The sequence below is a fragment of the Lampetra fluviatilis genome, unplaced genomic scaffold, assembly GCF_964198595.1.
Source record: "Lampetra fluviatilis unplaced genomic scaffold, kcLamFluv1.1 SCAFFOLD_846, whole genome shotgun sequence".
Lineage (NCBI taxonomy): Eukaryota > Metazoa > Chordata > Hyperoartia > Petromyzontiformes > Petromyzontidae > Lampetra > Lampetra fluviatilis.
Genome location: NW_027620865.1, coordinates 1 through 15,825, shown reverse-complemented (window position 1 = coordinate 15,825; position 15,825 = coordinate 1). Strand labels below are relative to the sequence as shown.

At 53.1% G+C, this 15,825-nt stretch overlaps 1 protein-coding gene and 1 long non-coding RNA gene across 2 annotated transcripts; both read right to left on the bottom strand.

The window, feature by feature from the left end:
- Positions 1 to 5,808: 5,808 nt before the first annotated feature.
- Positions 5,809 to 9,745, bottom strand: LOC144954454 (uncharacterized). The gene is made up of 3 exons (XM_078884954.1): positions 9,656 to 9,745; positions 6,790 to 8,189; positions 5,809 to 5,981 (listed from the first exon to the last, which is right to left on the bottom strand). Exons 1-2 carry the CDS (start codon positions 9,743 to 9,745, stop codon positions 7,200 to 7,202), a joined length of 1,080 nt encoding a protein of 359 aa, XP_078741080.1. The 3' UTR covers positions 5,809 to 5,981; positions 6,790 to 7,199.
- Positions 9,746 to 11,565: 1,820 nt separating this feature from the next.
- On the bottom strand, positions 11,566 to 14,813 carry LOC144954453 (uncharacterized). The gene is made up of 2 exons (XR_013641197.1): positions 14,743 to 14,813; positions 11,566 to 11,902 (listed from the first exon to the last, which is right to left on the bottom strand). It is a non-coding gene; the product is annotated as an uncharacterized LOC144954453 (long non-coding RNA).
- Positions 14,814 to 15,825: the final 1,012 nt, after the last annotated feature.

Sequence of the window (15,825 nt, the reverse complement as noted above, 5' to 3'; positions counted from 1 at the left end):
CTACGTGACTTTACCGAAAAATTTTAATATTTATTTTATAATTTTTTACTTTTCGTAACAGCGATTTTCATTGGAGGATAACAGGTGAGGCTCTGCCTCCCTCTGCCTCGCCTGACCGCACGTCCCTGGATCGAACCCACGACTTCCTCCGTACCAGGCCACGGGCTAGAGAAGAGATGGAGTGATGTGGTACAGGAGGACGTGGAGCTGAGTGGACTTGCCGATGACTGGTACCAGCGGTGTCAAGATCGGCCTCAGTGGAGGAGGCTCGTGAAGGACGCTACTGGGCAGTTGGAGGCAGTCGCCCTCCAACAACAACGGAGGGCGGAGGAGCGACGCTCACAACAACGAGCGGAGCGCCGGGTGGCTAAAGCACAGCAAGTTGGCACAGTAGGGGGCACAGGTGGTGCATCAGCCAGTCATCTCAGTCAGCCAGCCCATGGCACCTGCTGGGTCTGTCCCGTGACCTCCTCCTGCACCTAGCCTGGCACAGCAGCCAACCCATGGCACCTGCTGGGTCTGTCACGTGACCTCCTCCTCCTGCACCTAGCCAGGCACGGCAGTCAACCCATGGCACCTGCAGGGTCTGTCCCGTGACCTCCTCCTCCTGCACCTAGCCTGGCACAGCAGTCAACCCACGGCACCTGCTGGGTCTGTCCCGTGACCTCCTCCTGCACCTAGCCTGGCACAGCAGTCAACCCATGGCACCTGCTGGGGCTGTCACATGACCTCCTCCTGCACCAAGCCTGGCACAGCAGTCAACCCATGGACACCTGGGTCTGTCACGTGAATTCCTGCACCTAGCCTGGCACAGCAGTCAACCCATGGACACCTGGGTCTGTCACGTGACTTTCTCCTGCACCTAGCCTGGCACGGCAGTCAACCCACGGCACCTGCTGGGGCTGTCACATGACCTCCTCCTGCATCTAGCCTGGCACAGCAGTCAACCCATGGCACCTGGGTCTGTCACGTGACCTTCTCCTGCACCTAGCCTGGCACAGCAGTCAAGCAAAGGCACCTGCTGGGGCTGTCACAACCTTGTTTGGCCCTGTGGTGGTGGTGGTGGTGGTTTTTGTGTTTGCACCGAGAATAAAACAACTCCACACATCACCGCGTTTGGGCAAAAATAATCTCATTTATTATTCATATTAATATTGTTGTCGTTTCATCATCATCGTTATCAATAATCTCATCATCATGATTATCATCATCATCATCGTCATGCCTCTCTCTCTCTCTCTTACATCGTAGCAAACAATACTATTGACATTAATGACACACACATACACACACACACTAGTACACACACACACCTACACACACACACTAGTACACACACTAGTACACACACCTACACACACACTAGTACACACACATACACACCTACACACACACACACACTAGTACACACACACACCTACACACACACACACACACTAGTACACACACACACACACACTAGTACACACACACACACCTACACACACACACACTAGTACACACACACACACCTACACACACACACCTACACACACACCTACACACACACTAGTACACACACACACTAGTACACACACACACTAGTACACACACACACACACTAGTACACACACACACACCTACACACACACTAGTACACACACACACACACTAGTACACACACACACACTAGTACACACACACTAGTACACACACACACCTACACACACACTAGTACACACACACACACACTAGTACACACACACACACTAGTACACACACACACACACTAGTACACACACACCTACACACACTAGTACACACACACACACACACTAGTACACACACACACACACTAGTACACACACACCTACACACACTAGTACACACACACACACTAGTACACACACACCTACACACACACCTACACACACACCTACACACACACACACACACTAGTACACACACACACACACCTACACACACACACACTAGTACACACACACATCTACACACACACACTAGTACACACACACACCTACACACACTAGTACACACACACACACACACCTACACACACACACACTAGTACACACACACACACACCTACACACACACACACCTACACACACACCTACACACACACACACACACCTACACACACACACACACACTAGTACACACACACACACCTACACACACACACACACACTAGTACACACACACACACCTACACACACACCTACACACACACACTAGTACACACACACACCTACACACACACCTACACACACACCTACACACACACACACTAGTACACACACACACACACTAGTACACACACACTAGTACACACCTACACACACACACACTAGTACACACACACACCTACACACACACACACTAGTACACACACACACACACCTACACACACACCTACACACCTACACACACACCTACACACACACACTAGTACACACACACACTAGTACACACACACACACCTACACACACACCTACACACACACACACTAGTACACACACACACACACCTACACACACACCTACACACACACCTACACACACACACACTAGTACACACACACCTACACACACACTAGTACACACACACACACACCTACACACACACCTACACACACCTACACACACACCTACACACACACACACTAGTACACACACACCTACACACACACTAGTACACACACACACTAGTACACACACACACACACCTACACACACACACACTAGTACACACACACACACACCTACACACACCTACACACACACACACTAGTACACACACACACACACCTACACACACACACACTAGTACACACACACACACACCTACACACACCTACACACACACACTAGTACACACACACCTACACACACACTAGTACACACACACACACACTAGTACACACACACACACACTAGTACACACACACCTACACACACATACACTAGTACACACACACACACTAGTACACACACACACCTACACACACACTAGTACACACACACACACACCTACACACACACACTAGTACACACACACACCTACACACACATACACTAGTACACACACACACACTAGTACACACACACACCTACACACACACTAGTACACACACACACACACCTACACACACACACTAGTACACACACACACACCCCTACACACACACACTAGTACACACACACACACTAGTACACACACACACCTACACACACACTAGTACACACACACACACACCTACACACACACACTAGTACACACACACACACACCTACACACACACACTAGTACACACACACACACCCCTACACACACACACTAGTACACACACACACCTACACACACCTACACACACACCTACACACACACACACACTAGTACACACCTACACACACACCTACACACACACACTAGTACACACCTACACACACACTAGTACACACACACACACCTACACACACACACACTAGTACACACACACACACCTACACACACACACACTAGTACACACACACACACACTAGTACACACACACACACACCTACACACACACACTAGTACACACACACACACTAGTACAAACACACACCTACACACACACACACTAGTACACACACACACCTACACACACACACACTAGTACACACCTACACACACACACTAGTACACACACACCTACACACACACACACACTAGTACACACCTACACACACACACTAGTACACACACACCTACACACACACCTACACACACACTAGTACACACACACACACCTACACACACACACACACTAGTACACACACACACCTACACACACACCTACACACACACTAGTACACACCTACACACACACACCTACACACACACCTACACACACACTAGTACACACACACACCTACACACACACACTAGTACACACCTACACACACACTAGTACACACACACACACCTACACACACACCTACACACACACACTAGTACACACACTAGTACACACACTAGTACACACACACACCTACACACACACACACACTAGTACACACCTACACACACCTACACACACACCTACACACACACACTAGTACACACCTACACACACACCTACACACACACCTACACACACACACACACACACTAGTACACACCTACACACACACCTAGACACAGACACACTAGTACACACCTACACACACACACTAGTACACACACACACCTACACACACACCTACACACACACACACTAGTACACACACACACCTACACACACACACTAGTACACACACACATACACACACTAGTACACACACACACACACCTACACACACACACACTAGTACACACACACACACACACACCTACACACACACCTACACACACACTAGTACACACCTACACACACACACTAGTACACACACACCTACACACACACCTACACACACACTAGTACACACACACACACCTACACACACACACACTAGTACACACCTACACACACACTAGTACACACACACACACCTACACACACACCTACACACACACACACCTACACACACACACACTAGTACACACCTACACACACACACCTACACACACACACCTACACACACACACACACCTACACACACACTAGTACACACACACACTAGTACACACACACCTACACACACACACACACTAGTACACACCTACACACACACACTAGTACACACACACACCTACACACACATCTACACACACACACACTTACACACACACACTAGTACACACACACCTACACACACACACTAGTACACACACACCTACACACACACACACTAGTACACACACACCTACACACACACCTACACACACACACTAGTACACACACACAGACCTACACACACACTAGTACACACACACACCTACACACACACCTACACACACACACTAGTACACACACACACCTACACACACACCTACACACACACACACCTACACACACACACACTAGTACACACCTACACACACACACCTACACACACACACCTACACACACACACACACCTACACACACACTAGTACACACACACACTAGTACACACACACCTACACACACACACACACTAGTACACACCTACACACACACACTAGTACACACACACACCTACACACACATCTACACACACACACACTAGTACACACACACACACCTACACACACACACTAGTACACACACACCTACACACACACACTAGTACACACACACCTACACACACACACACTAGTACACACACACCTACACACACACCTACACACACACACTAGTACACACACACAGACCTACACACACACTAGTACACACACACACCTACACACACACCTACACACACACACTAGTACACACACACAGACCTACACACACACTAGTACACACACACACCTACACACACATCTACACACACACACTAGTACACACACACAAGTACACACCTACACACACACACACACCTACACAGACACACTAGTACACACACACACACCTACACACACACACTAGTACACACACACACACCTACACACACACACACACTAGTACACACCTACACACACACACTAGTACACACACACCTACACACACATCTACACACACACACACTAGTACACACACACACACCTACACACACACACTAGTACACACACACCTACACACACACACACTAGTACACACACACACACACACCTACACACACACACTAGTACACACACACACACCTACACACACACACTAGTACACACACACACACCTACACACACACACTAGTACACACACACACACTAGTACACACGCACACACACCTACACACACTAGTACACACACACACCTACACTAGTACACACACACCTACACACACACACCTACACACACACACTAGTACACACACACACACACCTACACACACACACACTAGTACACACACACCTACACACACACCTACACACACACTAGTACACACACACACACCTACACACACACACACTAGTACACACCTACACACACACTAGTACACACACACACACCTACACACACACCTACACACACACACACTAGTACACACCTACACACACACACCTACACACACACACCTACACACACACACACCTACACACACACACACACCTACACACACACTAGTACACACACACACTAGTACACACACACCTACACACACACACACACTAGTACACACCTACACACACACACTAGTACACACACACACCTACACACACATCTACACACACACACACTAGTACACACACACACACCTACACACACACACTAGTACACACACACACACTAGTACACACACACCTACACACACACACACACTAGTACACACACACACACACTAGTACACACACACCTACACACACACCTACACACACACACTAGTACACACACACAGACCTACACACACACTAGTACACACACACACCTACACACACACCTACACACACACACTAGTACACACACACAGACCTACACACACACTAGTACACACACACACCTACACACACATCTACACACACACACTAGTACACACACACAAGTACACACCTACACACACACACACTAGTACACACACACACACCTACACACACACACTAGTACACACACACACACCTACACACACACACTAGTACACACACACACACCTACACACACACACTAGTACACACACACACACACACCTACACACACACACTAGTACACACACACACACCTACACACACACACTAGTACACACACACACACCTACACACACACACACACCTACACACACACACTAGTACACACACACACACACCTACACACACACCTTCACACACACACAAGTACACACCTACACACACACAAGTACACACCTACACACACACACACCTACACACACACACTAGTACACACACACACACCTACACACACAAAGATCCCCCGTGTAGCCTTAACAGACTGTAGGGGCAAGTGCTGTTAGCGAGCACCTATGAAGGCCGGCACAGTGGCACACGAGGGGGTGGGGTGGCCAGCACCACGCCCGGCCGCCTTTGTCTCCCCAGTGCTAGCGATGTTTACACACCGCACCAGGTACTCATTTGAGGCTGAGTCGACCTAGGGGAGGCCCGGGACCGGTTCAGATAATCGTCACCGGTGGTGTTGGCCGTGAGCGGGAATCGAACCCGGGTCGCGCAGCGTAGCGCTAACCACTACACCCACCACTCCCTCGCACGCGTGTGTGTGTATCACGTGTGTGTGTGTAGTGTGTGTGGTGTGTGTACCACCTGTGTAGTGTGTGTGTGTAGCGTGTGTGTAGTGTGTGTGTGTAGCGTGTGTGTAGTGTGTGTGTGTACCACCTGTGTAGTGTGTGTGTGTAGCGTGTGTGTAGTGTGTGTGCCACCTGTGTAGTGTGTGTGTGTAGTGTGTGTGCGTGTAGCGTGTGTGTAGTGTGTGTGTGCCACGTGTGTGTGTGTAGTGTGTGTACCACCTGTGTAGTGTGTGTGTAGCGTGTGTGTGTGTAGTGTGTGTACCACCTGTGTAGTGTGTGTGTAGCGTGTGTGTGTGTGCCACGTGTGTGTGTGTGCCACGTGTGTGTGTGTGTGTGCCACGTGTGTAGTGTGTGTGTAGCGTGTGTGTGTGCCACGTGTGTGTGTGTAGTGTGTGTGTGTAGTGTGTGTGTGTAGTGTGTGTGTGTACCACCTGTGTAGTGTGTGTGTAGTGTGTGTGTAGCGTGTGTGTGTACCACCTGTGTAGCGTGTGTGTAGCGTGTGTGTGTACCACGTGTGTGTGTGTAGTGTGTGTGTAGTGTGTGTGTAGTGTGTGTGTGTAGTGTGTGTGTAGTGTGTGTGTGTAGTGTGTGTGTAGTGTGTGTGTGTACCACCTGTGTAGTGTGTGTGTAGTGTGTGTGTGTACCACCTGTGTAGTGTGTGTGTAGCGTGTGTGTGTACCACGTGTGTGTGTGTAGTGTGTGTGTGTAGTGTGTGTGTAGCGTGTGTGTACCACGTGTGTGTGTGTGTGCCACGTGTGTGTGTGTAGTGTGTGTGTAGCGTGTGTGTGTACCACGTGTGTGTGTGTGTGCCACGTGTGTGTGTGCAGTGTGTGTGTGCCACGTGTGTGTGTGTAGTGTGTGTGTGTGTACTAGTGTGTGTGTAGCGTGTGTGTGCAGTGTGTGTGTGTGCCACGTGTGTGTGTGTAGTGTGTGTGTGTGCCACGTGTGTGTGTGTGTGCCACGTGTGTGTGTGTGTGCCACGTGTGTGTGTGTGTGCCACGTGTGTGTGTGTGTGCCACGTGTGTGTGTGTGTGCCACGTGTGTGTGTGTAGTGTGTGTGTGCCACGTGTGTGTGTGTGTGCCACGTGTGTGTGTGTGTGTGCCACGTGTGTGTGTGTGTGCCACGTGTGTGTGTGCAGTGTGTGTGTGTACCACGTGTGTGTGTGTAGTGTGTGTGGTGTATGTGTGTGTAGTGAGTGTGTAGTGTGTGTTCATACACGTGTATGTGTGTGTGTGTAGTGAGTGTGTAGTGTGTGTTCATACACGTGTATGTGTGTGTGGGTAGTGCATGCGTGTGTGCCACGTGTGTGTGTGTAGTGTGTGTGTGCCACGTGTGTGTGCCACGTGTGTGTGTGTGTGTGCCACGTGTGTGTGTGTAGTGTGTGTGTGCCACGTGTGTGTGTGTGTGTGCCACGTGTGTGTGTGTGTGTGCCACGTGTGTGTGTGTAGTGTGTGTGTGTAGTGTGTGTGTAGCGTGTGTGTGTACCACGTGTGTGTGTGTGTGCCACGTGTGTGTGTGCAGTGTGTGTGTGCCACGTGTGTGTGTGTAGTGTGTGTGTGTAGTGTGTGTGTAGCGTGTGTGTGTACCACGTGTGTGTGTGTGTGCCACGTGTGTGTGTGCAGTGTGTGTGTGCCACGTGTGTGTGTGTAGTGTGTGTGTGTGTACTAGTGTGTGTGTAGCGTGTGTGTGCAGTGTGTGTGTGTGCCACGTGTGTGTGTGTAGTGTGTGTGTGTGCCACGTGTGTGTGTGTGTGCCACGTGTGTGTGTGTGTGCCACATGTGTGTGTGTGTGCCACGTGTGTGTGTGTGTGCCACGTGTGTGTGTGTGTGCCACGTGTGTGTGTGTAGTGTGTGTGTGCCACGTGTGTGTGTGTGTGCCACGTGTGTGTGTGTGTGCCACGTGTGTGTGTGTAGTGTGTGTGTGCCACGTGTGTGTGTGTGTGCCACGTGTGTGTGTGTGTGCCACGTGTGTGTGTGCAGTGTGTGTGTGTACCACGTGTGTGTGTAGTGTGTGTGGTGTATGTGTGTGTAGTGAGTGTGTAGTGTGTGTTCATACACGTGTATGTGTGTGTGTGTAGTGAGTGTGTAGTGTGTGTTCATACACGTGTATGTGTGTGTGGGTAGTGCATGCGTGTGTGCCACGTGTGTGTGTGTAGTGTGTGTGTGCCACGTGTGTGTGCCACGTGTGTGTGTGTGTGTGCCACGTGTGTGTGTGTGTGTGTGCCACGTGTGTGTGTGTGTGTGCCACGTGTGTGTGTGTGTGTGCCACGTGTGTGTGTGTAGTGCATGTGTGTGTGTGCAGTGTGTGTGTGTAGTGCATGTGTGTGTGTGGTACTCTCGTTGGCAGCGAGAACTGAAGGGCGTGGCAACGGTTGCTGGGGTCACGTGGACACACCCACCGGCCCCGCCAATCAGCTGCCGGCATGACCACTCCCCCCCCCCCCCTACTCGTCAAACATGGCCGCCGCAACGTCCCCCTCTACCCCCTCACGTAAGATGGCCGCCGCGACTGCCCCTTCTACCCCCTCACGTAAGATGGCGACCTCGACTCCCCCTCATGTAAGATGGCCACCTCGACTCCCCCTACCACCTCACGTAAGATGGCCGCCGCGACTCCCCCACACGTAAGATGGCGACCTCGACTCCCCCACATGCAAGATGGCCGCCACGACTCCCCCTCACGTAAGATGGCCGCCGCGACTCCCCCTCACGTAAGATGGCCGCCTCGACTCCCCCACACGTAAGATGGCCGCCTCGACTCCCCCACACGTAAGATGGCGACCTCGACTCCCCCTCATGTAAGATGGCCACCTCGACTCCCCCTTCTACCCCCTCACGTAAGATGACCGCCTCGACTCCCCCTCACGTAAGATGGCCACCGCAACTTCCCCCTGACGTAAGATGACCGCCTCGACTCCCCCTCACGTAAGATGGCCACCGCAACTTCCCCCTGACGTAAGATGGCCGCCGCGACTCCCCCCTCGCGTAAGATGGCCGCCGCGACTCCCCCTCACGTAAGATGGCCGCCGCGACTCCCCCCTCACGTAAGATGGCCGCCGCGACTCCCCCTCACGTAAGATGGCCGCCGCGACTCCCCATCATGTAAGATGGCCACCTCGACTCCTTCTACCCCCTCACGTAAGATGGCCGCCTCGACTCCCCCACACGTAAGATGGCCGCCTCGACTCCCCCACATGCAAGATGGCCGCCACGACTCCCCCTCACGTAAGATGGCGACCTCGACTCCCCCTCATGTAAGATGGCCACCTCGACTCCCCCTACCCCCTCACGTAAGATGGCCGCCGCGACTCCCTCACACGTAAGATGGCGACCTCGACTCACCCACATGCAAGATGGCCGCCACGACTCCCCCTCACGTAAGATGGCCGCCGCGACTCCCCCTCACGTAAGATGGCCGCCTCGACTCCCCCACACGTAAGATGGCCGCCTCGACTCCCCCACACGTAAGATGGCGACCTCGACTCCCCCTCATGTAAGATGGCCACCTCGACTCCCCCTTCTACCCCCTCACGTAAGATGACCGCCTCGACTCCCCCACATGTAAGATGGCCACCGCAACTTCCCCCTGACGTAAGATGGCCGCCGCGACTCCCCCTCACGTAAGATGGCCACCGCGACTCCCCCCTCGCGTAAGATGGCCGCCGCGACTCCCCCTCACGTAAGATGGCCGCCGCGACTCCCCTCACGTAAGATGGCCGCCTCGACCCCCCCCCCCCCGCCGCCCTCACGTAAGATGGCCGATGCTTGGACCCTCCAGTCGAAAGGCTCCAAGCAGATTGAGGATCAGGGGGAGTACATTTCGATGTAAAGCTTCTTTCGTGACTGCAGCAGCAGGGATTCATCGTCTTGGTTCTTTCGGTAAAGTCGTCACGTAGAAGGGAAATAATAAAATAATAAAAATAAAACATAATAAAATAATTCTCACGACGTTTCGGCCACAACGCAAGCAGCCGTCCTCAGGTGAAGAAGAACAGGTCTGTCAAGTAGACAGCGTCTGAATGGTCTGTCTACTTATTATGTTGTTTTTTTATTATTTTATTATGTTTTATTTTTATTATTTTATTATGTTTTATTTTTATTATTTTATCATGTTTTATTTTTATTATTTTATTGTTTTATTTCTATAATTTTATCATGTATAATTTTTCTAATTTCATCATGTTTTATTTTTATTATTTTATCATGTTTTATTTTTATTACGTTACCACGCTGCATTTTTATTAATTTACAACGTTTTTTTTATTTTATTTTAACTTTCCCTTCTACGTGACGACTTTACCGAGAGACCCGAGTCGATGGTCAGAAGGAGGTTGCAGGCGGCGGCGGCGGTGGCGGCGGCGGAGGAGGCTGATGAGTGCTCCTTTCGTACTTGAAGACCACGCTGAAGAGGCTCCCGCCCAGGCGACGAGCGAGCCACGCGTTCTTGATGACCGCCAGCTTGAGTGCGTCGCAGCGCAGGCTGGCGCTGTAGTTGGTGTGCACCGCACGGCCCATCCCCTCCACCAGCAGCAGGTCCACGCCGCGCTGGGTCACCAGCACGCACAGACGCTTGTCCACACGGCTGACCAAGCAGACGCGCGCGGCGCAGACACGCGCGGCGCAGACACGCACGGCGCAGACACGCACGGCGCAGACACGCACGGCACAGACACGCACAGCACAGACACACACAGCACAGACACAGCACAGACACGCACAGCACAGACACGCACAGCACAGACACGCACGGCACAGACACGCACGGCACAGACACGCACGGCACAGACACGCACGGCACAGACACGCACGGCACAGACACGCACAGCACAGACACGCACAGCACAGACACACACAGCACAGACACACACAGCACAGACACAGCACAGCACAGACACGCACAGCACAGACGCACACAGCACAGACGCGCACAGCACAGACACGCACAGCACAGACACGCACAGCACAGACACGCACAGCACAGACACGCACAGCACAGACACGCACAGCACAGACACGCACAGCACAGACACGCACAGCACAGACACGCACAGCACAGACACGCACAGCACAGACACGCACAGCACAGACACGCACAGCACAGACACGCACAGCACAGACACGCACAGCACAGACACGCACAGCACAGACACGCACAGCACAGACACGCACAGCACAGACACGCACAGCACAGACACGCACAGCACAGACACACACAGCACAGACACGCACAGCACAGACACGCACAGCACAGACGCACACACACACAGACACACACAGCGCAGACACGCACAGCACAGACACACACAGCACAGACACACACAGCACAGACACACACAGCACAGACACGCGCAGCACAGACACACACAGCACAGACACACAGCACAGACGCACACAGCACAGACACACACAGCACAGACACACACAGCACAGACACACACAGCGCAGACACACACAGCGCAGACACACACAGCACAGACACACACAGCACAGACACGCGCAGCACAGACACACACAGCACAGACACACAGCACAGACACACACAGCACAGACACACACAGCACAGACACGCACAGCACAGACACGCACAGCACAGACACGCACAGCACAGACGCACACACACACAGACACACACAGCGCAGACACGCACAGCACAGACACACACAGCACAGACACACACAGCACAGACACACACAGCACAGACACGCGCAGCACAGACACACACAGCACAGACACACAGCACAGACGCACACAGCACAGACACACACAGCACAGACACACACAGCACAGACACACACAGCGCAGACACACACAGCACAGACACGCGCAGCACAGACACACAGCACAGACACACAGCACAGACACACACAGCACAGACACACACAGCACAGACACGCACAGCACAGACACGCACAGCACAGACACACACAGCACAGACACAGCAAATGTCACCACAATGGACAACACCAACACCATGGTAATTGGTTTTTTACCCTTCTATCTGGCAACAAAACGGACACCTTTTTTGACAAGGAGTCATGTTTGCATAGACCACAATACCTGCAGTCATAATGCAAACAAAACACACAACTCTGATAATGTATGTGCACTGTCCTTGAAGTTGATTGGTCCACACCCGAGACAGCTTTCCTTAGAGCCTAGTCTCCCATGGTCCTTGAAGTTGATTGGTTCACACCCGAGACAGCTTTCCTTAGAGCCTAGTCTCACATGGTCCTTGAAGTTGATTGGTCCACACCCGAGACAGCTTTCTTTAGAGCCTAGTCTCACATGGTCCTTGAAGTTGATTGGTCCACACCCGAGACAGCTTTCCTTAGAGCCTAGTCTCACATGGTGTTGGACCAGATGACGCCAAAAGGCGCACAACTCAAAGACAACGCACCATCAGAGTATGAGAGCTCAGGGTAAAGGATTTACACTATGAGACCTCCTTTACCAGTAGCAAAATATAGTAGTAGCTTTTTACCCTTTCAACTGGTACAAAACTGACACCTTTATACAAGGCATCATGTTTGCAATAACCGCAACACAAGCAGTCATAATGCAAACAAAAAGAAACCACTCTGATGATGATAATGATATGCACTGTCCTTGAAGTTGATTGGTCCACACCCGAGACAGCTTTCCTTAGAGCCTAGTCTCACATGGTCCTTGAAGTTGATTGGTCCACACCCGAGACAGCTTTCCTTAGAGCCTAGTCTCACATGGTGTTGGACCAGATGACGCCAAAAGGCGTTCAAGTAGTAGGGTAAACAAAGTGTCACGTTTTGCAAACGACAAAATCGTTCACTTCTTTAGCCCACCGCTGTGCTGAAGAGAGAATCGACGGCGTTTTGAAATTGTAGTAGTCCCACGTTTCGCTGGTGATTACAATCAGCTAAAAAAACCCTAAATTATAAACACCAACATCACCACCACAGACACATCAGAATGTCAACACCACCACCACCACCCTAGCCCCTCCCCTCCCCCCTAGCCCCTCCCCCTAGCCCCCCCCCCAGCCCCTCCCCCCAGCCCCCCCCCCTAGCCCCCTCCCCCAGCCCCTCCCCCTAGCCCCTCCCCCCAGCCCCTCCCCCTAGCCCCTCCCCAGCCCCTCCCCCTAGCCCCTCCCCCCAGCCCCTCCCCCTAGCCCCCCCCCCAGCCCCTCCCCCTAGCCCCTCCCCCCAGCCCCTCCCCCTAGCCCCCCCCCAGCCCCTCCCCCTAGCCCCTCCCCCCAGCCCCTCCCCCTAGCCCCTCCCCCAGCCCCTCCCCCTAGCCCCCCCCCAGCCCCTCCCCCTAGCCCCTCCCCCCAGCCCCTCCCCCTAGCCCCTCCCCCAGCCCCTCCCCCTAGCCCCTCCCCCAGCCCCTCCCCCTAGCCCCCCCCCAGCCCCTCCCCTAGCCCCTCCCCCCAGACCCCCCCCCCCCCACCTGAGGTCGAGGCAGGGGGAGCTGGAGCCACTCTGCACCACGAGGAGGCGGTCTCCCTCCAGAGCGGACCTAGAGGGGAGACGACCCACACCCACACACGGGGTGAGTGGGTGAGTGGGTGGGTGGGTGGGTGAGTGGTTGGGTGAGTGGGTGGGTGAGTGGGTGAGTGGGTGGTTGGGTGAGTGGATGGTTGGGGTGAGTGGGTGAGTGGGTGGTTGGGTGGGTGGGTGAGTGGGTGGGTGAGTGGATGGTTGGGTGGGTGGGTGGGTGAGTGGGTGAGTGGGTGGTTGGGTGAGTGGATGGTTGGGTGGGTGGGTGAGTGGGTGGGTGAGTGGGTGGGTGAGTGGGTGAGTGAGTGGGTGGGTGAGTGGGTGGTTGAGTGATTGGGTGAGTGGATGGTTGGGTGGGTGGGTGGGTGAGTGGGTGAGTGGGTGAGTGGTTGGGTGAGTGGATGGTTGGGTGGGTGGGTGAGTGGGTGGGTGGGTGAGTGGGTGAGTGAGTGGGTGAGTGGGTGGTTGGGTGAGTGGATGGTTGGGTGGGTGGGTGGGTGAGTGGGTGGGTGAGTGGGTGAGTGAGTGAGTGAGTGAGTGGGTGAGTGAGTGAGTGAGTGGGTGGGTGAGTGAGTGAGTGGGTGGGTGAGTGGTTGGGTGAGTGGATGGGTGAGTGGTTGGGTGAGTGGATGGTTGGGTGGGTGAGTGGTTGGGTGAGTGGATGGGTGAGTGGTTGGGTGAGTGGATGGTTGGGTGAGTGGGTGAGTGGGTGGTTGGGTGGGTGGGTGAGTGGGTGGGTGGGTGAGTGGATGGTTGGGTGGGTGGGTGGGTGAGTGGGTGAGTGGTGGTTGGGTGAGTGGATGGTTGGGTGGGTGGGTGGGTGAGTGGGTGGGTGAGTGGGTGAGTGAGTGGGTGGGTGAGTGGGTGGTTGAGTGGTTGGGTGAGTGGATGGTTGGGTGGGTGGGTGGTGAGTGGGTGAGTGGGTGAGTGGTGGGTGAGTGGATGGTTGGGTGGGTGGGTGAGTGGGTGGGTGGGTGAGTGGGTGAGTGAGTGGGTGAGTGGGTGGTTGGGTGAGTGGATGGTTGGGTGGGTG

What these genes read in the sequence shown, in the direction of transcription:
- LOC144954454 (XM_078884954.1), bottom strand. Translation starts at nt 9,745, where the DNA reads ATGCCGGCAGCTGATTGGCGGGGCCGGTGGGTGTGTCCACGTGACCCC. An exon ending in AGTTCTCGCTGCCAACGAGA is followed by an intron (nt 8,190 to 9,655) that starts GTACCACACACA and finishes CACACACACTAG; the next exon opens with TACACACACACACACTACAC.